General features: G+C 60.6%; 2 protein-coding genes across 14 annotated transcripts in view; one reads left to right on the forward strand and one right to left on the reverse strand.

Moving 5' to 3' along the window:
* Positions 1–22,398, forward strand: part of FAM53B (family with sequence similarity 53 member B) — an 85,477-nt gene extending 63,079 nt beyond the window's left edge. Inside the window, exon 4 of the mRNA XM_030832002.3 lies at positions 10,118–22,398. Coding sequence (XP_030687862.1) covers positions 10,118–10,480 — 363 coding nt within the window. The 3' untranslated portion in view covers positions 10,481–22,398. The remainder of the gene's footprint in view (positions 1–10,117) is intronic.
* LHPP (phospholysine phosphohistidine inorganic pyrophosphate phosphatase) overlaps positions 1,889–27,503 on the reverse strand; it is a 149,355-nt gene continuing 123,740 nt past the window's right edge. For 2 of the 13 annotated variants that reach the window (XM_060285998.1, XM_060285989.1), the window contains exons 7-9: positions 15,980–18,931; positions 14,448–14,883; positions 1,889–14,326 (exon numbers count right to left, since the gene is read on the reverse strand). In XM_060285998.1, coding sequence (XP_060141981.1) covers positions 18,923–18,931 — 9 coding nt within the window. In that variant the 3' untranslated portion in view covers positions 1,889–14,326; positions 14,448–14,883; positions 15,980–18,922. Of the gene's footprint in view, positions 14,327–14,447; positions 14,884–15,979; positions 18,932–27,503 lie in introns of those variants that run through there. The other 11 variants (XM_070043842.1, XM_060285997.1, XM_070043841.1 and 8 more) reach the window with 11 other exon arrangements.

Here is a 27,503-nt window from a genome sequence, read left to right on the forward strand (position 1 = left end):
GGGCAGCGGCTCTGAATGGCGGGCACCGGCCCATTTGGGCAAGGTGGGTGCGGTCCAAGAGACGGGCCTTGTTTGGGGAAAGCTGGGGTTTTGGGTGCAAAGCAGCCCCGGCCCCACCTTGGGTCACCCACAAGGCCCGGCAGTGTTCTCCCATGGAGCGAGGACCCCAGGCCAGCCTCCACCAGGCAGGCGGGGAGCCCTGCAAACCTTTAGAACAGTGAGATGTTTCCCAGGGATTTCCCCCTGCCTGTGTTTATGAGCCCGCCTACCAGCCCCGGGAAAAGGCCCGAACAGCCGACTGCCCACAGGCAGATGTCTGGCACATGTGTGGCCTGTTTGCCGTTCAAGGGTTGGCCCTGCCTGATGTTTTCACGTCTTGTGCTCGTGTGTAACTCAGATTTAATTTGGTGATTATTAAATGCAGGAACCCGGTAGAGGGGTTTTTTTTTTTGTCTGCAGTTTTGCAAAGTGCCATTTGTTTTTGTGATGCATAAGCCTTGTTCCTGCCAAAAGGAGAAAAGGAAAGTCAAAAAGGACTTGGTGGAGAAACATTACAATGATTTTAATATGGAGATGGTGTGGGAGGGGGACTTCTTTTTTTCAAAATCTGAGTGACCATTTCAGTAAGAGTTTTTGGCCTGTGAGTCATCCTCCTCATTCCTAACTTAGAGTGTCCTTTCTTTTTAAAATAAACACATACACATAGTTTTTGATAGTACATTCACATGTTCAAAAATTAAAACAGTATACAGGGAAAGTGTAGCTCCCATCCCTCCCATCCCCCGTGGCCTCAGGTTAACTCCTTATTTGTTTCCTGTGATCCTTCTAGAAATCCTTTATAAAAATACAAGCAAATAAGAAGGTTCTTCTTTTATTCTCCTTTCATATACGAAAGATAGCATGCTAACGTCTAGTTTTCTGAAACTGGCTGCCTTAAATAATAGACCCTGGAAGTGTTTCTGTGTCAGAGCCGAGCCGCTGCCGCCTTTTTTCCAGCACCAGGAGGGTCTGTTGTGTGGACGTGCCCACTTTCATTCCCAGGCCCCGGCTGCGGACTCCCAAGCCGGGGGCAGCCCTCTCAGCTGTGAACTGTGTTGCCTGTGGGTCCTTTCAGACTTGCAGGTGTACCCTCTGTGGGCACATCCTGCCACTAGGGTGGCGGGTTGCAGGTTGTACGCACTTGTCGTCTTGGAGGATATTGCCCAGGTGACACGAGGGGGCCCCACACCACCGACGGGTGCCTCAGGTGGTCCATTTCCCCACCGCCGCCTCGACAGATTCTGGTCAAATGTGGATTTTGCCAACCGGATAGGTGAAAGATGGTTTCTCTGTGTCATCTTAGTTAGCATTTTTCTCATCAGTTGAGCATCTTATAGTTAAAGGTCATTCGTATGTCCTCTGCTGTATTTATTTGCCCTTAAAAAAAAGTTGAGGTGTCGCTCTTTTTCTCGATTCTATATTAGATTAGTTTTTGTCTTGCTATGAGTTGCAAATGTTTATTTCTAATTTGTTCTTTGTGTTTTGACTTTGCTTTTGGCGTTCTTCAACAGCTTTATAATTCACATGCTATGCAATTCACCCATTTAAAGCAAACAATTTTCGTGGTTTTTAGTATGTTCACGGAATTGTGCAATCATCACCACAGTCAATTTTGGAATATTTTCATCATCCCCCCCAAAAAAACCTCATACCCATTGCCAGTCACTATTCACCCTTAGCCACCCCAGCCTCAGGCAGCCACTAATCTACTTTCTGTCTCTCTGGATCTGCCTGTCCTGGGTATTTCATATAAATGGAGTCATACAGTAATGTGGTCTCTCGTTGACTGGCTTCTTTCACTGAGCAGCGTAATGTTTTCAAGGTTCATCCATGTTGTAGCATGTGTCAGTAACTCCATTCCTTTTTTTTTTTTTAAATTTATTTTATATTTTTGGTGCCATTGGGTCTTTGTTGCCACGCGTGGGCTTTCTTTAGTTGTGGCGAGCGGGGGCTACCCTTCTTTGCAGTACGCGTGCTTCTCACTGCGGTGGCTTCTCTTGTTGCAGAGCATGGGCTCTAGGCGTACGGGCCTCAGTAGTTGTGGCACGCGGGCTCAGTAGTTGTGGCTCACGGGCTCTAGAGCTCAGGCTCAGTAGTTGTGGCGCACGGGCCCAGTTGCTCCGCGGCATGTGGGATCTTCCTGGACCAGGAATTGAACCTGTGTCCCCTGCATTGGCAGGAGGCTTCTTAACCACTGCGCCACCAGGGAAGTCCCTCCATTCCTTTTTATGGCCGAAAAATATTCCTGCCACATTTTATTTATCCATTTGCTAATTGGTAGACATTTGGGTTGTTCCCTCTTTTTGGATATTACGAATAATACTGCTGTGAACGTTGATGTGCATGTTTTTGTATGGGCATGTGTTTTCATTTCTCTTGGGTACATACCTAGGGGTGGAATTGCTGGGTCCTGTGGTAACTCTGTGTTTAACATTTTGAGAAACTGCCAGTCTGTTCTCCAAAGCGACTGCACAATTTTACAATCCCACCAGTGCTTTTAGCGTTTTTTGACGTGTATACATTTTTTTATCAAATTTATTAATTCTTTCTTTTATGGCTCTGAATGTTGGATTTTAGAAAGGCTATAAAGGAATTTTGTGTTTCATCCTAGTGTTTTATGGTTTTATGTTGCAGTATTCGGTCTATGTGGAGCTTATCCTGTATGTGGTATGAATATGGAGACAACATGTTTTTTTCTTTTCTTTTTTTGCGGTACGCGGTCCTCTCACTGTTGTGGCCTCTCTCCCGTTGCGGAGCACAGGCTCTGGACACGCAGGTTCGGCGGCCATGGCTCACGGGCCCAGCCGCTCCGGGGCATGTGGAATCTTCCCGGACCGGGGCACGAACCCGTGTCCCCTGCATCGGCAGGCGGACTCTCCACCACTGCGCCACCAGGGAAGCCCTTTTTTTCTTTTTTGATATGTCTACCCACTGGTCTCCTTACCAGCTATTGAAAATTCCATCTTTCTCTCTCTGCTTTGAGATTCCACCTTTATCATATGCTAACCTGGGGCTATTTCAGAACGTTCTCTTCTATTTCATTAGTCTCTGTGTGTCCTCATATAGTAGTATACTCCTAATTTTGAGGCTTTGTAGTATGTTTTAGCATCTGGTAAGACTAGTCTCTCCTAATTGTTCTTCGCAGAGGCTTCCTGATTATTCTCACCTGTTTATTTTTCCAATGAAAACTTGAGAATCAGCTTGTCTTGAGATGGGGGAGGGCTGCTGTAGACGTTGTAGATTGGGATTGTGTTAGACTTCTGAATTAACTTGGGGAGAATTCACACCTTTTTGAGGTTGAGTCTTCCTGTCCACAGACAGGATGTCTCTCTATTTGTTCAAGCCCACATTTGTGTTCTGTAAGGTTTTCTCCCTGTCTCTTTTCTCTCTCTCTTATATTTTTATTCCTAGAGATTTCACCTTTCGTGTTGCTGGCATGTCTTCTGGCTCCTTTGAAAGCAGGTTTTGGTTGAAAAGGACAGTGGGTTTGACCATCTAGAGCATAGATTCTGTTCCCAAAGCCGAGCCCCTGACCCCTCGGCTGTGCAGCGCTGGCCACGGAGAGCCCCGGGCCCCCACCTTAGCCTGAGCACGGCGGGGTGGGCGCAGGGGGAGGAGGGAGCTCAGGTTAGCCAAGCGCCTCCTTGGCCTCCTACATGGTCTCAATGCAATTAACCCTCCAAACAATCCTGTGACTTCATTTGGGGCTCATATTAGCCTCATTGTCCAAATGAGAAACTGAGGCTGAGAAATTTCAGGACTTCCCAGGGCCCCCAGAGGGCCAGGCTTCCAGCCCAGGCTTGTCCAGCCTCTTCTGGCCGCTGTCCTGCCTGAGGATCGAACGTTCTCCTGAGCTTGACCCGGAAGTCAAGAGGAATGGTTGCACGTCAACCAGCTGCGGGATTTGGGGCACGTCTCCTCCCTTCTCTCGGCCTCCGTCTGCCTATTTGCAGATAAGTCTGTTAGACTGATTGGCGATTTGCCCGTTTTCCCAAAAAGCATGCCCTTTCTCTGGAAGCCAATATCTGAACAGAGAATGGAGGGCTGGGCTGAGAGGGTCCCAATACTCTGCAGTCCTGTCTCCCTGTGCCTTGACATGGCCCTTGGAGCACCCAGCTCCAGCCAGCTGAACAAAACCCAGGGCCCGCCGTCCCCTCTGGGGCCTTGGAGCCACCTTCAGTGCCCCCAGTCCTGGTGCAGAAGCCGCCCCCAGGGTCCCCATGCGTCCCGGCAGTGCGTTAGCCTTGGTCCCCCCGCCAGCGCCCTGTGTGCTTTGGAAAGGTCCCTCGACTTCTGTCAGGCAGAGAATTCCCTCCACGGCAAGCTGAGAGCGAGGTGTTCTTACAAGCCCTGCTCTGAGTGTGTGCTGGCCAGGATGCACGCTGCAGAAAGAAAATGTTTGTTTTCTAACTGTGAGCTTGCCGGGAGGCCCCTTGCCATTCATCGGCTTCCGCACCTTCTGTGTCCAGACGGGCCATCTGCCACCCGGGGCCTGGTGCAGAAACAGCGTTTGCCACAATGTGGCCTGGGCAGAGGGGGGCTCCAGACCACGGGGTTGGCCACCATTCAGAGCACATGCCCACAGCGTCCCAGGACCTTAGGGCTGTGCGGACACACAGTCCAGCTCCCGGGGCTAACCCAGCGGGTCCTTCCTTCCCACCCCACCGGGTTGCACTAGCACCCTCTGTGAGCCGGCCCCTGAGCCAGGCGGTGGGGTGCGGGGTCGGGGCCGCAGGGGACCAGCAGGGGACACCTGGGCTCAGGCTTGCTTCTGCAGGGGATGACGGTCCTGCAGGGGTCTAGTGGATGAGGAGACGCCTGCCAGGTGACGGCTGCTCAGGAAACAGTTGTGGCCTCTGCAGCAGTGAGCTGAGGGAAAAGGCCCAGGAAGGCAGGGGCTTCCTAGTAACTGCCAGGGCCATCCTTCCACCCCTCAGATACGTCCTGCCCTCCCCTGGCCGTTTGATTCTAGAACTTGTGATCTGGGAAGAACCTCAAGTGTCCAGTGCCAAGTCCGAGGTGCTCCCTGGGCCCCAGAGGCTCCTCCCTTCAGGCAACTTCATTTTCTGCTTTCAGGCCCCGGCGACCCAGCTTCCCTATCTGGGTTGTAAGTGGCCGGCGTTGCCCTTCTTCCTGAGGTAGGGAAGCAGTCCAGGCTTAAAAGGGCTGCATCGTGTGGGGTCCAAAGGTAATGAGCATGTCACAGAAACGGGCTGGGCCCGACACAGAGCCGAGTGAGCAGGAAGTGGAGCTGGGCGGGGCCTGAGCACGGTGATGGGATGCCGGGAGCGAAGGGCCAGCTGTGCCCGCTACCCTCGGCCACCTCCAGCACCTGCCTGACACCCGCCACCAGACCCGCAGCTCCGAGCCGGGACAGCCCACCGCCTGACCCCTTGGGCTCTGGGGCTTCCTATGAGAGACAGTCCAGCCTTCATGGGAAACTCCGATTTACCAAAGATGGATTAAAGATAGGCCCCAAATAAGCCGGTGCCTTTTTCTCTTTCCTGAGATAGTTTAAAAAACAAAACAAAACCGCCACCCCAGGAAACCACATACCTCACCGCCCTGGTTGTCTCTGTGCCGGCTTCCAGCACAAGTGAGGCTTAAAAAATTTCCAGGCCCCTCGCCACTCTCATGGCCTGGCGTTTTCTTGATACTTGGAGAATTCTGCTCTCATGAAAGTGTCTGCTTGGGGGAGGAAATGCCTCCGCTTAGCCAGGGCCCTAGCCCAGCAGCTTGCAGCAGAGTGGCTGCAAGGCTCCAGAAGCCTGGGCCAGGCGCGGACCCGGTCTGCTCGTTCTCCCTGGCTGGTTGGGCTTGTTTATGCCCCTCTTTCTAGAGGGATCTGAGGTGGTTCCCTAAAAATCAGTAACAGGCCCAGGTCAGCTCCAGAACCCGTATCGGCCAGTCCCTGGCTGTGGGTTGCCCCGGGAGGAAGGGGCAGGGGAGCTGTGCCAGGCGCTGGGGAACGGGCTTCCACAGGTGGGGCCCCAGCAGCCCCGCTTCACATCCATTTTCTCGTGGGACCCTTGCAATGTCCCAGGGAGGCAGCCAGGCCAGTGACGACTGTTCATTTCCCCAATGAGGCGACTCTTGTCAGTGGAGGAGCCAGTCTTGGGCGAGTTCCTCCGACCCCAGACCCTGCGTCCCGCGCTCCTCCCCTGGGCCACGCGCACCACGCTCCCGAGGCCTTCCCGGTTCAAGGGCAGGATGGGGCCCAGGGAGACGGGAGTGAGGAAAACAGCCTGTCCTCCTGAGGGCAAGACGACCAGGAGAAAGGGGGCTGCCGCTGCCTGCTCTCGGCCACGGCACCCCAGTCTGCCTTGCCCTTGGCCCTGGGCTGCCTGCTCCAGGCTGGCACTTGGGGAGGGGACGGAGCTCATGGCCCAAGGCTCGGCAGGGTGGGTGGTGGCCGGCGTGCACAGAAGGACGGGGCCGAGTCCGTTAAGTTAATGTGAGGTTCCCGAGGGGGGATTTGGTTTTCAGATTGCAGCTCAAGGCAGAGGTGCCCTTAGCTGGCGAGGGGCTGCGTCCTCCTCGGCCTCTTCACAGTGTGGGCGCTTGGGGCTGGGTGTGGACGGCGGGTGTGGACGGGAGCCGGGCCCGGCCCTCGGGGTGCTCTCACTACCCGGGTCTGGTGGGCCTCTGTCTGCAATGACGGCTGCACAGAGTTCCAGCGGGGCTGAACCCAGGGCCTGGCCAGGGGCCTGCCACCCAGAAGGAGGGGATGGGAGCAGATATCTGCACAGAAGGGCTGTGCAGAGAAGGGGCCGTTGCTTCTGACTTGGGGAGGCTGGGTGGGTGGGCTGAGACACTGCTGCCTGTACCTGAGGCCTGGCAGTTCTGATGGAAGCAACTTGACTTTCAGGGGCTCCATTCCAAAGTTGCTCCAGACTCTAGGACTGGGGTGCTGAGCAGTGTCTCCAGCCACTAGCCTGAGGCCAGTGGATGGTCCTGAGATTTGCTACCTGGTCAGGCTCGTGCCCAAGTAGGCGGCCCATCCCTGGGCCAGGGCCGGGTCTGGCATAGGGGGGACTGTCTGTCCCAAAGCAGCCATCTCACCCTGGAAAGATGTTCACACAGTGCTTTGAACTTGTTCGAAGCTTTGCAGCTTTGCCCAGACGTTTTTGAGGGCACACAGGCCTCCAGGCCTCCAACAGGCCTGTGCAGCATTCTTGCATTGGAGCTGGGCTTTGGGGAGCGCGAGCCGCCAGGAGAGGCTGGGCGGGACCCTGCCCCCAGGGCCGCGCCCTGGATGCCAACACAGGATGGGCCCTCCTGGGATGGAGCCTGGGCAGGACACACACACTGCCCCTTTGTGCAGGTCACATTCCTCCCCGGCAGGTGGGGCGTGCCACCGGCTGGGACATTCAGCAGGTTTTCACTGTGGCTGAAACAGCTGAGTTTTGAGTCAACAACGTTTTCAACGTGACACTGGCTTTGTAGCCAAGGGGTAGGTGCCTTTGAGGACTGTCAGAGGGTGGGGTTCAGTGGCATCCTGGGGTTTGCTTGTGACAAACATTCACCAACCAAACCTTGCAGCTTCTTGCCCTGCTGCAAAGCAAAAAGGACCCAGTTATTCCAGACTTTCAGAACGGGGATCGCCCGGGTGCCCTTCGCCCAGCCCTTATTTGTCAGGTGGGCCAAGGCCCAGAGGTTGGAAGGCCTTGTCTGAAGCCATCAGGCCTGTGTGTGGCGGAACCCAGGACTGTAACAGCCTCTCTGACCTCAGCCCTCGCCAGGGCATGCTTGAGGCAAAAGCAGCGTCTCTGAAAGGTTCCCGCAAGCTGGGGTCCCCAGCACCCTGCTGCTGGCTGGCTGCAGTTTAACATGACTAGTGCCCAGACACACGCCGTCACGTTTGCCGTGAAGTCAGGCAGCCGCCTGCACCTTAGTTAACGCATGTTCGTGGGGCTGAGGGCATCAGGGTCTCGGCATCCCCTGTGACCCATTCACAGCACGTTGGGTTTACGCTGGGCGTTATTATTTGTAACGGGTCACACTGCCATTCGCGGAAATTCCTTACACACCGCTGCTTCTGTAGGCCCGGGCTGAGCCATCCTCCCTCTTCCTTGTCTCTCTACCCAGTTCTCCTTTCGTCCTGGCTCAGGTCTAGGCCAGTCAGGAGAGTGGCTGGGAGGCAGAAGGGGGCCCAGGGACCCTCCCGGTGCAGGCATCTGGGGCCTCTGCCCACACACAGCGTTAGGTTTGTGTTCTGACCTGAGGACACGGAGGCTCTCGGGGGCCATTTTGCACGAGGACCTGCGTCCGGCCCTCTGCTGTGGCAGCGGAGGGAACATGCCCTGTGAGGCCTGGGGCCTCAGCGAGCCCCACGTGGCCCAGGAGGGGCACCGCGAGGGTCCCCAGTCTGGCTCCCACCACGACCTGGGCCAGCATCTCAGGTCTGATTGGTGGCCCAGCCCTTCTTTCCTCAATCCCAGAGCCCCCCACTCCGCCAGTACCCCAGCGTCCCTTTCTCAGTTAATCGAAGGATTCCAAAACGAGCAAACCCATCAGAGCGGTTTCCGCCGTGGCGCCGGCGGGGACGGTGAGCGCGCGCAGCAGGTCCGGCCACTTCCCTCTAGAGAGGGTGCCTTTCGTTTTCCATCCGCCAAGCCTGGTGCAGCGGCTTGCTCGCTGTGACAGCCGGTGGTCACCTTTATTTCAAAGTGACATACGGACACTGCCGCCTGTGAAAGGACGGGGGCCCTCAGGACAGGCCTGTGACCTTGGCATTGGCAGACGTGCGGTGCTCCCCACGCCCCCAAGTCCCCAGCGTGTGCAGGGAGGAAGCCAGAGCCCGGACTCCCTCCTGCTGCCTTCGACACACGTCTCTCCTGTCTCGTCCCGAGAAGGCACAGCATTGCTGCTGGTCCTGTTGGGGACCGGTGGGGCTGGGCCGTGGGCACCCTCGTCTGCATAGCCCTCCGTCCTGACTCTGCTCAGCTGGGAGAGCTGTTGTGTAGCTGAACCCGTGGGTGCGTTGTGCCGGGCCTGCCCCCTTTTGTGAGTGGGTGGCCCCAAGCGCCCTTGGGCCGTGTTCAAGCTCTGCCCGCCACGGGCAGGCCCTAGGCTGCCTCCTCCAGGCTGGCCCCTTGCAGAGGCAGAGCCTACGGGTGCAGAGCCCTGGGCAGCCACATTCTCTCACCGGGGCCTCAAAGGGCCCTGTGGGACAGGCAGGGACCATCACTCGCCTCTTACAGATGAGGCAGCTGAGGCCTAGGGAGGCTGAGGGGTGTCTCCGCGGCCCCCAGCTGTGAGCCTGGCCCCTTCCCCAGCAGGGTTGCAGCATCCGTCACCTGAGTGCCTGTTGAGAGCACAGGAGCCCAGGGCTCACGTGGAAACCGGCCCCCTGGGTGGCTCTGATGTGCACCACGTGGATGTCAAGCCAACCCTCCTGGCCCATGTCCCCTCCTATCACGGCGACAGGGTGGCATGGGCACCGTGCCCCCTTTGTGCAGCAGTGCGGCCTGGCGGTGTTTCCGTTTGCGTCAGTAAATCCACTCCTGCCGTGTTCTTTTAATGGCTAAAGAGGCTTCCCTTGTCTGAAAAGACATGCTTTATGGAACCCTTATCGCAGGGAATCTGGGTCACTTTCTTCTTTTCAATTTAACAGCGTGACGAGGAATGTTCATGTCACTGAATTTCTGCATGCGTCCGGATTGTTTTCTTCAGATAAAAATTCTCGAAGTGAAATTGCCTGATGAAGTGTTCAGATCCGTTTTCAGAACGGTCGTGTGTGAAGGGCTCTGGGCATGCCCCTGCCCCCCCCACCCCACCGCAGTGCCCCCAGAACTGGTTGTTAGCAAGCTCGTCCTCTTTGCCAATTTGCAGATGAATAACTGCACCCCGCTTTTTCTTTATTAACATGGTGTTCACCGGCCAGGGGTATTTATTCATACGTTATCCTTGTCCTTGTCCAGGTCGGGGAAGCGGCCGGGACTTGGGTGGTCTTCTGCTGCCCGGCGGGCCCACCAGCAGATAGCCCCAGGGGCCTGGGCCTGGCTGGCTGGGGCGTGCGGGCCTTCGGTTCCAGGAACGTGACCCTGAGTGACGTGTGTGTCTGTCTCCCCCACAGAACTGTCAGACCTTCAGCAGCCTCAGCTGCCTGAGCGCGGGGACGGAGGACCGTGGCCCTCACAGCCCCTTCGCCCTCCACGTCAGCAGCACCAGGTCCTGGACCGCCTTGCTCTCGGCCTCGGGCACGGGGGGCAGGACCCCCGCCGGGACCCCGATCCCCGAGCCTCTGCCCCCGTCCCTGGACGACCACCCCGCCTGCCAGGAGGAGCCGTGCTGCGAGGAGGCGGGTGGCTGCGCCCTCGGCGAGGGCTGTGGTGGGCGTGGGGAGCCGGGCACGGCCTGGCGGGACCACGGGGCTGTCTGCAATAGCCCCTGCTCCCTGGACGGCGAGCTGGACATTGAGCAGATAGAGAACAACTGAGAGGCCCCGGCTGGCGGCGGGGCGGGCAGGGCAGGGGGTGCGCTAGAATCCATAGGCCTCCTGCCACCTCTCCCCCCACCCCTCTCCCGCCGGGCGCCTGGCCGGGCCCGCGGTGCAGGGTCTCAGCCTTTCACCAGCACCGCACCCACGCTCCGTGGAGCTACCACGGCCGGGAGAGAAGCTTCTTGGTTTCGGTCTCCTTCCCCCTCTTTCCTGTGGGATGTCGGCGCAAGCGTCCCACCGTCCCCGCTGGGCAGTCCCGTGGCGCTGCGGCAGGGCTGGCCCGTTCTGTGTGCTTCCGCCCGGGCTCGGGTCCCTCCTCTGGGGTCACGGCCCTTCTCGGCCTCCTGCTCAGGTTCAGTGGGGGGGGAGCTGGCCCACAGCGCCCTCCCTCCCTCAGTCGTATTCCGTGCCTTCTCTCCCAGGCCTCCCACCTGGGGCCTGGGCGGGGTCGGGAGACGCTTCCTTCCGTGGTGACACCAGAACCGTTTAGCCTTAATGCCAAGTGCGGGGCACAGCAGCCCTGGGCTGCCGGGCGGCCTCCACATCTGGACTCTCAGGGTCCAGGGAACAACTCGGGGCGCTCGTTAGAGGCCGTCTAGCTGGGGAGACGTTTGGTGGCTCTGCTGGCCGCAAAGGCAGAGCCACGAGCCCCTCCTGCGGCGTGGACGGCCTGGCCCGGGCTCCTGCCGCTCTGGGGGCCGCTCTGGCAGGGTCGGCAGCTGGCAGCCACTCTCCGTGACCAACCTGTCATGGAGTGTCAGGCGAGTGGAGCGATGTCACCGTAAAAGGGCGACCTCTTGAAAACGTCCTCAGGAAGCAGGACTTCTGTGCAGGCGCACAGCCCCAGGCCCTGCGCTCGTTTCAGGACGGAGGGCGTCTGCTGGCCGCTCTGGGGCCCCGCAGCCTTCACGCGCAGGCTCGTTGTCGGTGGGCCAGGTGGGCCGGGGAGCAGAGGGTGGCGAGTGCCTCTCCCCGCCGCAGGCATAGAGCGAGACGCGCGCGTACCCTCCCCGGCTCCGGGCCCCCCCGTCCCCCGCCCCCCGGGGTTGCCGAGGCGCCCCACCCCGCGACGTCTCCCTCCCAGACAGCTCCTCTCCAGCCCCGCTTGCACACATGCCCCCTGGGCTCTGCTGCCTTGGAATCTGGCTTTTAGCAGCTTGGCGCCTTCCTCAGACGATAGCAGTTGGGTCGGCTTGTGAGCGAGTGGCTCTTTTTCCCGTGAGGCTAAACACATCTGTGCGTTCTCCGGAGCTCGCTGCCGCGACAGAGACTCTCTCGGAGTCACTTTGCCCCTGCTCATCTGTTCACGGCGGATGCCTCACCGCTGCAGGTCGAGTACAAGTAGCTCTCACTTTCTTTCCACTGAGGAGAGAGACAATGTTTGGGAAACTTTACTTAAACCTTTACTTTCTTACATCAGAAGCGAGGGGGCTCAAGTTCTCATTTATACTTGGCTTTTCTTAAAAGTCAGCCATAAGATGCTTGCAGAAAATCCCAACTCCGTGGCCCCCCAAGATTGTGCTGAAAGCCTCAGGTTGTAGAGCGTAACGGGTGTGCGGGCGCTGGGTAGGTCCCTCCAAAGGCACGTTCCCCTGGGGAGTCGGACGAGGCAGCCGGCGGCTCTGGTGGGGAAGGACGTCTCACCTGACCCCTGCTTGGTGGCCCGTCGTCTTAGAGCTGATCCAGAGGAGGCTAGGGCAGCTGTTCGGTGGCGTCCAGCGACCAACGTATGAATTCACAGAGTACATGCTGGCGCCCCTCGGCCTCAGAAAGCCTGGGGTGGGAGGTGTTGACACCTGGCCGCACCAAGAGTGGCCATAGGGGGCGCATGCAGGACAGCAGTCCTTCCCGGGGAAGGACAAGCAGGATCCCGCCTCCCTCACCCACCGACAGGGGCGAGACTCAGCCAGGATGGGCCTCTCCTCGGGGCCAGGAGGGAGGGCACATGGCGGTGGGTGGGTGTCACGGGCCTGTGGCGCAGGTGACGCCCTTGGACCCTGCCAGTCACTTCCCCCCCTTCCCAGGCCTGGTGGCAGGGAAGGACAAGCAGTGGCCCCATCGTCCCCACCTCCCCGCAGGCTGGTCCTGTCAACCCAAAAGGCAGAAGGGATCCCAGCCCAAGGCAGGGTTTGGCCCTTTCCAGCCACCTCAGGCCTCTCTTGGCTGTTCTGCCCCAACCGAAGCTCCTCGCCAAAGCCCACGACAGCAGCAGGGAGGGGAGAGGATGGCCAGTGACCCCTCTCAGAGAAAGAGACGGCCTTCCAGTGGCTTCATGTCGGTCTTAATTGAAGGCAGCAGACCTCGTCTAGAAGGTGCTGCCACACCTCCAGAGGCCATCTGTGCTCTGCTCCTCTGGCACCGGGAATTTGGTCTTGGAGGGAGGCATCCTCTGACCCCAGCGGGCTGCCCCTGGGGGCAGCAGGCGGCCTGGTGGGCTCCCCGCAAGCCTCACTTCTGCTGGGGCCCTGCCTCTTACAGCCCATGAACTCCTGCCTCTGAGGAAGTTCGGAGCCGGGAGGGAGGGCGGTGCCAGGCCGTCCGCCGGCCCCGGGGGCCCTGAAGGACTAGAACGGGGTCGTGGGTGGGGAGGGGGGGCTTCCTGTCCCGGGGCATCCCTGCTCACTCCAGAGGGAGCGCCTGCTAGAGCCGCTGGACTAACGGGCTGCTGCCTGTGAGGGCCGGGCCGGGGGCCAGGGCCACAGCCTCGCCGTTTACATTACCGCAAACCCTCTTGCCTTACGGTGGAGGCCGGGGTCCAGCCCAGGGCCCACAGGCAGACACGACATCCAGGCCACAGGAGAGCTTGTTCTGATCATGCATATGAATTTTCATTCTCAGAAAGCCTTACTTTTCAGCAAAATTTTTGTAGCAGGAAAGTCTTGTGAATTTGTACGCGGAAAGAAAATTTAAATAAAGGAGAAGTCCACCTTAGAAAAATAAACAAACCCAACATCCAAATGGGTCTCCAGGCAGGGTTGGCGTGTTCGTTTCCGCGCTCTGGCTGGCACTGCCGGGGCCCTCAGCGCAAGCCCTGGGTGCCCCACCGCAGGCTCAAGTCGCGTGTGCTCTGGCCTCGGGGCCGGTCACCCGAACGATGACCGCTTCAGGCCCCGCGGCCTGGGGCGCGAGCGGTACCCCGCCACCCCGGCGCTGGGGCGGCAGCCCGGCCAGGGCGGTGCCTCCGTGTAGGCAGTTGTGCCGCGTCTTGCCACGGCCACACAGTTGGCCCGACCCCTCCCACTGGTGCCAGAAAAAACCATTCCTCTTGAAAGAGAAAAAGATTAAAAAAAAAAAAAGAAATCCCAGACCGCAGCGGAGATCTTGTAGCCTAGGTAGGATAGTCTGACCTTCTAGCATAGTCTCTTTGGCAAAGAAATTGTGTTTCAGTGCGGGGGTGGGCGATGCCCCGGGGCGCGGGGACGGCGAGTCGGCGGTTTCTCGGGCCGTGTGCGCTTTCCCAGCTGTACCTCGTGGGCACTGGGGAGCCTCAGGAAGTGTGGCGGCCAGGACGGGCAGTGTTGGGCCAGGCCCCTGCCCGGGGCGAAGCGCTGGGTGCAGAGGCGCTGGGTCTGTCCCCCACCTCCACCCACCGCAGCCTGTCCTCCGCACGGGCCGCGACTGTCTTGCACTAGAGCCGCTCTAGTCTCTCAGGAATTTGCTTGTTACTTTTACTGTGTAAATAAAGCTTCCTGGTTCAATACCCAGCTGCCGGGAGCCGGCTGTGTGCTTTCTGTTGGGTGTGGCAGATCGGAGGGTCCCCCCTCTGCCTTTGGGACCCTTCGCTCTGGACTGGCACGGGCGGAGCCTGGGCCCTTCTATCCCCTCCGAGCCGCAGGGTCAGGTCTGTAAGACGGGGAGAGTGGACATCTCAGAGCTGTCGAGAGGCTCAGGTGCAGGAGGCTGTGCGCGACCACGCTGGGGGTGCTGTGATCGCGGGGGCCCCCAGCACCGGGACGGTTCGTACCTGTGTGTTCCGGCTGGAGATGCCTGCCATGCGAGGCCACGCAGCAGCTGCTCCAGGATGCACTGCTGCAGGGCGCCTGGCCTGGAGCCCTGTGGGCCTGCGGGGCCCCCTGCCCACCAGGGTCACCAGGGAGGGGGCGGAGGCTGGGACCCCACGCTCCTCGGAGGGCAGCACGGCTCAGATCTGTGCTGCTCAGGCCGAGGGGTCGCCAGCACTCACAGCTCAGCTCAGAGTGGGCTCCAGGGCACACGGTCCCTGTGCCTGGCCCCCAAGTCAGGGACCCCCTCGCTAACCAAGCTCAGGAGACCAGGATGTTTGCAGCCTCGAGGACAGGCTTAGGGAGGCTTCTGTCATTTCTATAACCCAAGGTTGGCCCACATCATCTGACCGCAGAGGTTCTGCCTGGAGATCTGTTAGGTCCTGAGGGGATGCCCCCCTGGGAACGAGACACAAGAGCACCCCGTCCAGACTGTTATTGTTATCTCTTTAGCAGCCGCTCCTTCTTCAAACAAAATGGTCCATGAACGTCTAGTTTACGAAGCAGGTGAAGCAAGGCTGCTGTGGCAGAAGCTGGGGGTGTGAGGTGCAGCCTTGCAGCCCCAAAGCCCAGGGGCCCCGGGACCCAGCCTCGCGTCCCCCATGACTGGCAGGGGAGGCTTCCACAGAGTGGCCCCGGATGGACCTACAGCCCTAATAGCTCCTTGCCTGCCCCGCTCAGGTGACAACCCTGGCTGTGCTCGGGTCTGGACCTGGGGCTGGCGCCGGCCCTTCTGTCGGGCCATGGCCCGGGTGGAGCCTTATCTCCCTGGCTCAGCTCACCCAGTGGTGCCTCCCCTGTGGCAGGGGGAGGACACCGTCTTGGGCACAGGCTCTGGGGCTCACTGGGCAGCAGCTCAGATGCCCTGCCGTTGGGTCCAGCTGCAGGTCTCTGGGCCTGGCCCCGCTGTGGACCGCCTGCAGCTGACATGGGCCACCAGGACATACGCTGACTCCAGGCAGCCTCCTCATATGCAGACAGGGCTTGTAACACTCTCAGGGCTTAAATGAGAGAATCAACACTAAAAAAACCCCAGTACCACACTAGACAGACAGTCCAGTCCAGACTGTGATAAAACATTTATCTCCATGTGGAAAGAGGGGTGAAAGGAAATGTGTCCAGATACTAACAGTGGTCAGGCTCTGAGTGACCCGTGTGGCTCCTTTGTAAACTTTTCTGTTCATGTTCCTATAGTAACATATTGCTTTTATAATCTTATTTTAAAAAAATCAAAACTTAAGAAAAAATGAGATGATACAAAGTGTCCAGTTTGTTTCTCATCTAAAGCGGGACAGTTCTGAGCGGGAAGGCGGGACCTAGTGGATACTCAGGCTGGGTGGAGGTGGCACCGTGAGCGCCCAGCAGGCGCCCACGCGTGTCCCTCCCAGCGTCCCCACCCCTGTGCCCCTTCCTCCTGCCGCTGCCCGCCCGCTCCCCCGAGAGGCGCAGGCATGGCCCAGCGGGTAGGCCAGGCCTTTGCAGGGACCTCGTTCACCTGATCTGAGGAGGAGAGAAGCGCCGCAGCTGTCTGGGCCCCATGGTGGGCACACACCTGCCGGCGAGGACTCGGACCCCTCAGCCTGGCTCCCAGCTCCCGGCAGGGCAGCGAGAGGATGGTGTGGATGCCCTCCTGGTGCCATGCCCCTCTCCTCTCCCGTGCGAGTTTGGCTGGAGCCGCCATTGCCCTGCCCCAGGGTCAGCCTGGGACTTTCTTGGGACCCGGATCCAGCCAGGCCTGGATTTGGAAGCCTCGTAGATGATAAACTCCTGCTGGATTAACCCAGTTTGAATCGGGTTTTCACACAGGGCTGGTACCATGTGGACGCTTGAGTTGGGAGATCTGGGGGTAGGTGAGGCCCTTGTGCCCCCGTCCTGCCCTCTCCTTTGCCCCACCCGTCCCTCCCCCTTCCAGCAGCTCTGCTGGGTGGCCCGAGAGCCTGGAGTGTCTGCTGGCCCTGTGGCAGATCTGGGGCGCATCTCCTGACCACAGACAGGTCCTCAGGCCACTGCCAGCTCTGAACTCCAGCCCTACCTGTGGCCTGTGGCTCCGTCTATCTCTGGCCCGAGAACTGTCCTGCTTGGGGGGTGGGGAAGGAGGGTGGGCATCAGGCCAGGGCCCGACAGCTGGAAGGACCCAGGGGTGAGGCAGGTCATCCTCACTTCTGGGCAGTCCCCGGCGCCGCAGCAGGAGAGGGGTCAGCATCCCCAGTGGGGCGACGGGGCACCCTGGCCTGGCCGGGCCTGGTCCCCGGCAGGGCTCAGGGAAGGATAGGATAGCTGAGGTTCGGGGGTACATGGCGTCCCCAGAGTAGGGCTGGACCTCAATCCCGAGGCACATTTCATCTCCACTGGGAGGATGCCAAGGTGCTCCTCGCCTGGAAAGACAGCCACCGGGACCACCGCAGGTCATCCCCTGTGGAGGGATCGTGGAAGGGACTAGGAAGGGCATGGGATGCAGGGTCAGACCTTGATTTGAGCCTCGGCTCTATCCTTGCCAGCCGTCAGCCCGTAGGCAAGTCAGTTTCCCTGCACCTCAGTTTCCTTACCTGTAAAATGGGGAGATGACAGTGTCCACTTCACAGAACCCACAGCTCGGGGGGGCAGCGTGTTCTCCACCCAAAGCAGGGGTCTGCGCCTGCTGCCCGAGTCCCTCTCCGTCCTCACTCCTGGGCAGCAGCTCGCAAGGGGAGGCTCCACTTGTCCATGGAGAGCGGGACCCCCCCAGCCTCCTTCCTCCAGAACCATACTGCCCTGCCTGCAAGCCCCTGCTGAGGACAGCAGGCAAGGGCAGCCCACGAAAAAGGAAGAAAGAAAAGAGGGAACAAACCCAACAGAAGGCTGCAGGCCCGTCCCCGCACAGTCGCCTTCCGAGCCCTGGTGCCTGCTGCCCACACTGCGCTGGTCACCTAACGAGCTGGAATTAGGGGACTCCGTCCAGGGGCAGGCCATCTGCATATCTGCCAGCTAACAGGCCAAACGCCCCTCCTCCCCTGCAAGCCAGTGACCCGAGCCTGGCCGGTGGCCTCATCTTGCTGAAGAGACTCAGCTACCACCGTTTCTTCCTAATCCTGATTTAATGGTGGCCGGCCTGGCGGGCAAGCCCTGGGGACCGCACAGACCCCCGCCGGCCCTGCTCCCGTGCTGGGGACTCAGGTTCAGGGCGAAGCGTTCTATCATCACCTGCCTTCGTTTAATGGAAATCCCGTGACGGAAGACTCACGACCTCTTTCACGAGGAGTCTCCCGAGATTTGTCAGTGGGTTCTGGATGGATTTGGGGAGAAACAGAGCATTCAAGTTATCTGTTCTGCTGATCGATGCTGAAACCTGAAACTTGGGCCGTGAGTGAATCTGGGAAGCCCGCGGCTCACTGCCCGCCACCTCGGGCTGCTGCGTGAGGGAAGGCCCACGCTTGCCCTGTGCACCTGGTCCCCGTGGGGCCTCAGTTTCCCCCTCTGTTAAACAAAGGGTTTGAGGCAGGCGAGGTGTCTCAGGGCCCTGGCCCCCTGACGTGCAGGGGCTCAAGTCCAGGGCAGGATCAGGGACGGTGCCTCCTCCCTGCCGCCCACCCCGCGCAGTCAGAGCCGGAGTCGCCGTGGGTCAGGGCAGAGAGTTGATTTAACCGTTAGTTTCCTGGGTGTGACACATTCACGTCTATCGAGTTCAGGCTCCAGAAGGTACCCTCCACCTGCCACCTGGATTCCAGAGCTTACAATTCTTGCTCGAAGGACGGCAGTCTTTAAAGTGCCCCTGGGAGCCGCTCCATTTGGGTTCCAGAGGTGACTTGGGATAGAAATGGCGGGCTGCATTGTTTGGGGGGTTCGTGGGGAGTGCTGAGCGGTCCCTCTGACACCAGGTGAGGGCAGGGGCCGCTGGGCAGTCCCGGGGAGGCTGGCTCGGCTCTGGCCGCAAGGACTCTGCTTGGGAGTCCCCGCTTTCTCCAGGCGCCTCCCTAAAACTCAAGGGCTGTTTGAAAAGAGGCAGGGGGCAAACGCCAGAGTCCGATTCGGTAGCGCATTGAAAGGTCTGGCCGACTGGAGAGAGAATGGGTTTGGGGATTCGACAGCTGTGCCCCACCTCTTGACTTCCACTAGGGAAGCACAGGGAGGGGCTGGGCCAGCAGGTGGGGATCAAACTTCACCCAGGAGGCTGGGAGGTGTGCCCGGAGAGGAGGAGGGAAGGGGGGTCGGCAGAAGGAGACGGAGGAGGGGCTGGTGGCTCAGGGGCAGGGCAGCCCAGAACTGCTTGGCTGGCACCCTCTCGCTTGCCCGTCCAGGCCAGGGGGCAGTGCCTCGGATGGTGTGGGCACAGGAGAGGGCGGCAGGAGGCTAGGGGCCCTCCCAGAAAGCCTGTCACTTGTCCGCGTGCTGCAGCAGCAGGTCCACAGCCTCCGCCAGGTTGTCCACATACCCATCAGCCTTTATTTCCGGGTGGTGCTCGTCACTGGGCCTGCAGAGAGCAGGACCATAGGTTAGTGGATCAGTAACCCCAAGGTGACCCCTGCGAAGCCACTGCCCCCCAGCATCTGGCACGGGCCCGGCCTTGCCCTCGGGAGACCTGCAGGCCCTTCTGTGCCCCATCGGGCAGGCTGGTCTTGGCCAACGGCTGTCCCTGTCCTCCCCACGCCCCAGGCCCGGCCGCCGCAACTCAAGAGCACACACACGTCCCTCCTGACTGTCCGTCCACCTAGACTCCTCCCTGTGCCCCTCCCGTTGGAAGCTTGCTCGGAGCCCCGTCGCGGTGACCACTGGCCCCTGCTCCGTCCGTGCTGCCAGCAGAAGGATCACACCTCTGAGAGCGGGGCCCTGAGTTCGGTCCTTCTCTCTCTGAGTTTCCTGCCCAAACCCCAGGGGGCTCATGTACCATCTGCTCAGCGCCCGCAGAGGCTGCTCCCACCCAGCAGAGGAAGGCTCCTGGCAAAGCTGCTCTCTGGCTGAGATTTGGGGGGCTAGAAGCTCCCAAAGCCTTCATCCAGGCCCTGCTGGATTCCCTGAGGTCCCACTGGATGCTGAGGACAAGGGGAGCGAGACCACACGGCGCGTGTGGGTGCCTGTGGGGTCCGTGCAGCACCCAGGGGACCCCGTGTGGGTGCTCCATGGTGGGGGCTGCGGGCTGGGTCCTGAAGCAGAGCAGGGCTCCAGGTGGACACATGGAGGCGGAGGAGAACTGCAATGGGGCTGGGGCCCCGGCCACAGGAGGGAGGAGGGGCTCGGGCTGGGCTCCAGGCCACGTCCCCCAGAGTCTTGACAGTTGCGGGAGGAACTGGGACCTCATCCCGGGGGCCGGGGGCAGCCTGGAGGGCTGTGAACCGGAGCGTGGTGTCCTGGCGACAGGAAGGGCCGTCCCACTGCTCGCGGGCTGGAGCTCGGCGGGGTTAGGGGCCACTCCGACTACCCCAAGGTCTGACCCAAGCGCCCTGGGAAAGCACACGGCACCCTCCCAGCACCGGGCCCTCACCTCGGAAGCCCCCACCCTGGCCTGGAAGGAAGTGGTTGAAGTTGGCTCTGACACCATCATTAAAGTCAAGTTGCCCCTTTGAAGGGTTTGGCATCTATGAAGCACGTGACCCTAAAATGCTGTCCTGGGCAACGGCACCTTTTCTTTTACAGCCCAGGAGCCTAGAGGCCCCCTCCCCAGGGGCTGCTGAGGCCTGGGACCTGGGCAGGGGTGTAGGGGGAGGGAAGTGCGGACACTCCTTATGACTGAGGAGGGCCCACCTTTGACTCTGCACGGTCCCCCTTCCTGCTGTAGTCCTCAGGCACGGCCCTCCCACGTCTCCCATCATTTTCTCCTTCCATCCTCGGGGAGGAGGCAGGTGCCCCCCTCTGACAGTTGAGGAAATGGGGGCTCAGCGAGGTTCAGAGACTTGCTCGAGGCCATGCCGCAGGGAGAGCAGAGCCGGGCATCTGACCCGGTTCCTCTGATTCCCAGCGGTACTCTGGGCGCCAGAGCCTCCAAGGGCATGCGCTGCCACTGGGCACTCCCACCCCCCCAAGAAGGTCACAGTGGGCAGCGCCCACTCCACACAGAGGCCACCTACAGATGCCAGGGCCGGCAGGCATCGCTCCTCTGGTCTTCTCGAGCGGGGCCACCCTGCGGCTCAGGGATCGACACACTCACAGACAGGTGCCGCGGAGGGTACATGACTCCACCAGAGGTGAGGCCCCAAACATGAGCCTTGGGGACAAGACAAGGGGACGAGTGCACAGGGACCCTCACCACCACCCACAGGATCAGCAGCTCTCTCGTGGCAGTGGAGGTACTTTAAGGGATCACTATTTCATTCTTGCCAGATCCAGACAGTCTACAGTGAACGTGGGAATTAAGACCCACGTTATTCTGCATCAGTGCTGAAACACTCACTTGTTCATAGCGAAAGGTTGTATGTGGCACACACTCTGGAAAACCATGTGGGGACCTACTTGTGACACACAGTTCCACTCCTAGGTGTGCAACACAGCAAAAGCGCATCGACATGTTCACCAAAGACACGTACTAGAATGTTCCGAGCAGCTTCAGTCGCAATAGCAAAAAGGCAGACACTGCACAAATATCCATCAGCGGGAGAACAGAGGGACAGAGGGTGGTACGTGCACACGTCAGAGCAGCACAGGACAACACCACCCGCAGTGAATCACCCGCCACACGCTGCAGCATCTACCCACCCCCACCCCCCCACAGACGTCACGACGGGCAGGAGAACCAGGCGCGAAGACCCCAAACCAGACCACCTGTTTGTATCAGGTTCGGGAATGGGTACAACCAGCCTCCCGTGCAGAGGCCAGAAGATGGTTCCCTCCTGGGGGAACGGGGTGGGGGTGCTGGCAGTGTTCTAGGTCTTGACCTGGGTGGTGGTTACAGGGGTGGCACATGGCGGAAAATGCATTCTTCATTTTCAGTGCACTTTCTATGCACATAAACATGCATATGTAACACGCTTGAGGTAGATGTTATACCTCGAAAATTTAATTAAAAAGGTCGCATACAATCTCACATATATAAGGTGTCTATCTCCCATCACTGCGGCTATTCTCTATGGCCTATGGGTCACATTCCTCCGGCAGCCTGTTTTCGTACAACCCTTGAGCTCAGAATGGTTTTCATATTTTTAAAACTTTGTAAAAAGAAGAAAATGTGCGACAGAGACCACAGGTGGCCTGCGAGCCTCAACCAGCTGCCTCTTGGGCCTCTGCAACAAAGGCTTGGGGAGCCCTGGTCCCGGCTGTCCACCCTCCGTGGGCCCCTTCCTTTCGGTCCTCCCCGCGGCGGGCGCTCACGGCCTCCCGGCCACCCAGGTGCTCTGTGGACAGCCCTTCCTGCGGGAGGGTCTTCCTCCTTGGGAACCCAGGCCTTCCTGGTGTGCAGACAACTCCTCCCCTGTACAGACTGATGGGTGCCCCCTCCCTCGGGTCTTTCCGAAGCAGGTGGGGGAGGGGATAATTCTCTGGGCGGCTCCACCTGAGAGGGGCCGGCCTGGCCCAGGGCACAGCGAGCTGGGCTGGCAGGTGGGCAGGAGGCGCCCTCTGAGAAATGGAGACGGAGCATCTGAATGGGCAGTAAACCCACCCCTGGCAAACCATCTCTCTGCCTCAGTTTGCTCATCTGTGCCCTGAGCGTAACAGGCTCCACCCCTCACCCACCTGGCGACCTTGGGTGAGCGCGCACGCCTCCACGCCGCGGCGTCCCTGTCTCTAGATGAAGGTAACCCCGGGAGAAGCGCGGGAGACACGCGAGGCTGGAGGGGCCCCGCAGGCCTCGTGCGGGCGTTCACGGTGATCACAACCCGTGAGGACGCAGTCAGCCGTCAGGCAGGGAGTCTGGCCAGGACCCGGCCTTGGGCCCTGCCCTGGGCGCACAGGCTGCTGGGGCGACAGACAGAGGGACACGCGGATCCACATCAGCACCCGAGGCGCAGGGAGGACAGTGAGTTTGGGGGCTGGGGGTGGGGGGGGCGAGTGTAACCACAGGCACTGCCAGCAGGAGGGGCAGGGAGGCCGGGACCCTAGGGGACGTCCCAGTGGCGGTACCAGCGCCCTGGCCCCCTGGCCCATGGCCTTGCCTCGTGCTGGCCTGTGTGCGTGAGGCTGCAGCCCTGCATGGCCCGGGGGGCGCCCTTATGGGTCTCCCTCAGCTGCCCCTGGGGCTGGAGGGCAGCCCCGAGGCCCGGCTCCCCGACAGGGCAGTGCCCCAGCCACCACTCAGGAGGGGGTTGTCAGGGGAGGGGGACATCTTCAGGCTGCACCTTCCCAGGCGCTGACACCCCTTGTCCCCACTCTGTGCCCCCTCCCACCAGTTCCCATCAGATTCCTGACTTTTCTCTCCTCGACAGTGAGGCCAGTGGCTGCTCAAAGAACCGGAACTTCTCCCAGCAACCCCCCCCCGCCCCGCAACCCCGATTCGTCATCCCCGTCATCCCCTGGGCGGCTGGCGCAGGACTGTCCTCCTCAGACCTTCACTGGCCCCTGGGCCAGGTTTACTGTCCAGTCAAACGAACTCCACCCCAAGAGGGAAGAAAAAATCCGCCCATAAAATATGCTTCATAGGGCTTCCCTGGTGGCACAAGTGGCTGGGAGTCCACCTGCCGAGGCAGGGGACACAGGTTTGTGCCCCGGTCCAGGAGGATCCCACATGCCACAGAGCAGCTGGGCCCGTGAGCCATGGCTGCTGAGCCTGCGCGTCCGGAGCCTGTGCTCTGCAACGGGAGAGGCCACAACAGTGAGAGGCCCGCGTACAGCAAAAAAAAGAAAAAGAAAAAGAAGATGCTTCATAATGAGATTCAAGGCGGCCCCAGCGAACGGTACCAAGCCGAATGGGTACGTGGCTAATTAGGTTTAATTACATATCATTTAAATTCAAGAATCCATTAAAAGAAAGGATTGCATTAGCAGCCGGCCGCTGTTTGCCAACAGAGGAAATCGTGGACTTTCATGTCTTAATTACGTGATACTGCTGTGGGCTGTGGCTCTCAGGGAGCCGGGGTACATGGAGGGGACTCATCCTGGGCCCGCCCCCCTCGAAGCCCCCGAGACAGCTATGCATGGCCTAACTGGGCAGGAGAGGCCTCCACTGCACGCTGGCCAGTGACCTGCAACCCATGGGGCCTCAAAGATGTCACACTACAGAAGCTGAACCAAGAAACCCAGCAAGCACATGCCCTTTGGCAGTGGGAACAGAAACAGAGGGTAATGGACAAAGGGGCCAAGAGACGCCCCTGGCTTTGAGCAGGCCCTGCCAGGACAGGGCTGCACGCGTGGGGAAGGAAGGGGAGAGGCGGGCACGGCTGGGCCGGGAGGGCTGAGACGGGAGCGGGGAAGAGACGGACAGGCAGACAGAGGACACAGAGAGACACACACACTCAGGAAGAGAGACGGAGGGAGGGAGGGAAGAGAGAGGGTCAGACAGGCAGACAGAGGGGGAGAAAACAGAGCAGCAGAGGAAAGAAGGTGGGAGAGAGCAGGGGACAGAGAGACACACGGAGGGAGAGGAGCAGAGAGAGGGATGGAGGGAAGGAAGCGAGATACAGAAACAGAAAGGAGAAAGTGGGCACATAAAGATGGGGAGCAGAGAGCGGGCTGTGCCCTGATCGCCCCTCCGCCCCACTGGGACTTAGGAGAAGCCCCCTCTCCCTGCACCCACAGGCTCAGCTGAGGCTTGGCCGGGGCCCCCATGGGGGTCACGGCTGCGCCTCTCCTGCCCAAGGCCCACACAGGGTGGGCTCCCTGCTCTGTCCCCAGCCAGCTGTCTCTTCACTTCCCTGAGCCTCATTTTCCCCATCTGTAAGGTGGGCACATGGCCTGGCTCTCAGGGTCACTCTGAGAATGAAGCAGCTGGCACCTCGCCTGCACGTGCCAGCCCTCGAGCTGACGCCAGGCTCGGCCTCCTGCCCTCGGCCCTCCCAGGGCTCACTGTCCAGCCCCACACAGTCGTGACCAGGGCTGGGAAGGGAAGAAAAAGGTGCAGGGTCTGAGGGAATTTATGGGGGGATGTGCGGGGGTCAGGGAAGCTTCTGGAAAAGGGGGCATGAGGCTGGATCCCTGCCCCCGCCATCCATTTGAGCATGGCCCTCAGGTCCCTCCCCGAAGTTGGAGGCAGAGGCAGGTTCCCTGGGTGCTTGCATGGCTGAGGGGCAGCAGGTGCCTCTGCTCTCCTGGGCTCCTGTGTGTGGGCAGTGTCCAGGTGTCTCCGGCCGAGTCTGAGCCTGGGGACCTGTGTGGATCCTCCCCGTCTTGTCAACAGCTCCCACCTCTCCCTGTGTAAACTCTGCTGCGGCTCCCTATCACCCATGTCACAGCCCAGCTCCTCAGCAGAGCAGACAAATCCGTCCCAACTGGGTGTCCTCCCAGTCACCCAGTGTCCAGGGCCCACTGCTCTTCAGACATTCCACGCTCTCCCACACCTCTGTCCACGCTACGTCCTGGAATGGCATGACCACTAGGGCCTGCTCCACCTGCAAACTCCTATTCATCCTTCAAAGCCTCACCCACTTGTTCCCATCTCCAACTCTATGCTCCGTGGCGAGCTGCTCTCTTTTCTGAGCACCCAGAACTTGCCTGCCCCCGCCAAACCCTCATACCATTCTGGCTGGGCACCAACTGACCTGGGCTGCCTAGAGGGAGGGGCCAGGCTTCCTGCACCAGTGGCTACCCACACAGGCCTGGCCCACACAGGCACCCAGGAAGTGTCTGCCAACCAGTAAATGAACAAAGGCCCCCACCCAGCAGGGCGCCGCCTGTCATTAGTTATTCCGCCCCCTCACGCCCCTTGAGCCGGGGGAAGGAGGGAATGACAGAGGCAGAGAACAAGGCCAATCTGTGTCAGCCTGGACAGCCTCACAGGGACGATCTTTGTACCAGCCCAAGGAAAATGGCAGCTGGACGCCCAGCAAGGACCGTCTCCGTGCCCACCTGGTTCCGCCGACCGAGGGGACAGAGGTGCAGCCTCTCCCCGTGAAGTTCTCGAGGAGACAGCGCCACCCACCACCAGCTCCCCACCTGGTGTGCTCCAGGGCAGGGCAGGGCCGGGCAGGGGCTCCTGAGACCAGAGGCCACGGCACTGCCCGCACAGGGAGGGGCATGCGGCCTTGTCCCAACAGTTATCCAAGGGCCGGCCACACCCCTGGTGGCTGAGGGCCGGGCACTGGGGCGGGCTGGCCACGTGGATTCAGGGAACCGGGCCGTGGCTCTGGGAGGGTGACGCCACTGAGACTGACGCCAACTCCGGGCTGTGCTGACGAAGTTGGAGGAAAAGGACAGAGGGCTTGGATTCACATGGGGCCGGAGGTGACCTCAGCTGGGCCGAGGGCATCTTGCCATCTGAGCCCCAGGAGTCCCAGAGCCAGGGCCAGGGTGCTTGTTTCTAAGACGGTACAGGCCAGAGCATGGCCTCCGGCAAACGCCCGGGGGAGGGTGCCTGGGATCTGCCGCCTCCCGCCCTCATCCACGCTTTTCTGAAGGCTGATAATGGGATTCCTGCCACCAGCCGTGGCCCAAACATGAGACCTGTGGCACGGGGCTTCCTGCCGTCCACCTGCTGGCCCAGGACGCTCACCGTCAAGACGGCAGCTTGCTGGGACCCAATGGGGTAGCCAGCGATCCCCGGCCTGAGCTGGCTGCTGGCAGGTGCCACCTCGCAGTGGGGTGGCCAGGAGGGTGCTCACTGCCACAGATTTCAGAGGCGGAGCAGGGCGGGCGGGGCAGGCCCAGGCCTGGGCAGACACCCCGGGCACCTCCGGGAACCGCTGTGCCTGCTGCTGACGCAGAAACCTACGCAGGACCTGCTCCCCGCGGAGCCACGTCCCATTCTGCCAAGGTCCGCCGAGCCCTGCTTCGCGAGGGGACTCTGACCCATCCCTGCTTGCAGGGAGGCCACCCCGGAGACGAGGACCCAGGCCCTGTGCCGTCCTGCCTGGACCGGTCATCAGCTCCAGCCTCAGATCCCTGTCCTCCAGAAACCCGCTCAGGCCTCAGGCCTGTGTCCCCCAGCCCCACCCACCAGACCCTCGGCTCCCACCACCCACCCTCAGACCACGTGCCTGGGCCCAGACTCGGCCCAACACCTGGTACAGGCCAGCCCGGAGCCCCCGAGCCCCACCTGGGGACCCTGCAGCCCGGGGGCCCCTCCTGCCACTGATGGGCGAGGCCTGCCCTCCCCCCGCCCAACCGGCTCACGCAGACGCGCACTTCTTGGGATGCTTTAAAATCAGAGGGGGACAAATCCTGAGAGAAAAACCCAGGCCTAGGACAGTCCTCGCCTCGGGCCCCTCAGGACCACGGCTCCCTGGCCTGGAAAGGGGATGGGGACACGCTTCTGTCGCCTGGGATCCCCCTTGAGGTCAGAGCTCTGCCAGGGGAGGTGGCCGCGCCCCAGAGCTCCCTTTCCTGGCGGGCGCCTGGGCCTCTCCCGTCCGTCTGCCTGTCTGCTCATCTGTAACGGGCAGGGGTGGGGAAGGGGGAGAGGTAAGCTTCCCCCAGAGCACCCCCTCCCCCTGGGAGTCTTTGTGCAAATGAGAAAGAGGTGTGCCCTGGTGAGCCGGGCCCCTCACGGAAGTAACAGTGGACATCAGCCCGGGAGGCGACAGGGCATCGCAGGTTGGCTGCCTCCCCCTCCCCCTCCCTCCAGCCTCTGATGGGAGGGGGATCTAAAGATGGGGGAGGGTTCCTGTGCCCCCACCTGGGAGACACACTCTCCTTGCAAGTGCACGTGGGGCCTGGGGTGGGCCAGGGGTGCTACCCAGAGAGAGGGGAGGCCCACGTCTGTGTGTTCCACCTCGCAGCCTGGGCGGTCCCGGGATGCCCCTTTCCTTCAGGCAGGTGGCGCCCCAGAGCCCAGAAGCCCACCCTGGCTGACCCATCGTCCAGCTGGGAAGGACCAGGAGTCTCTCCCACCAGGAGGAGGCACCTGCTGGACCAGTCCCAGAGGCTCTGAGCCCTGGTGTGCAACCCGAGGCAGGGGAAGGAACCTGCCGCAGACTGGAGGTCCCACCCAGCCAGCAGGCAGGCTCTGGGATGCGGGCAGAGTTCAC

Source organism: Globicephala melas, chromosome 16 (assembly GCF_963455315.2).
Source record: "Globicephala melas chromosome 16, mGloMel1.2, whole genome shotgun sequence".
NCBI lineage: Eukaryota > Metazoa > Chordata > Mammalia > Artiodactyla > Delphinidae > Globicephala > Globicephala melas.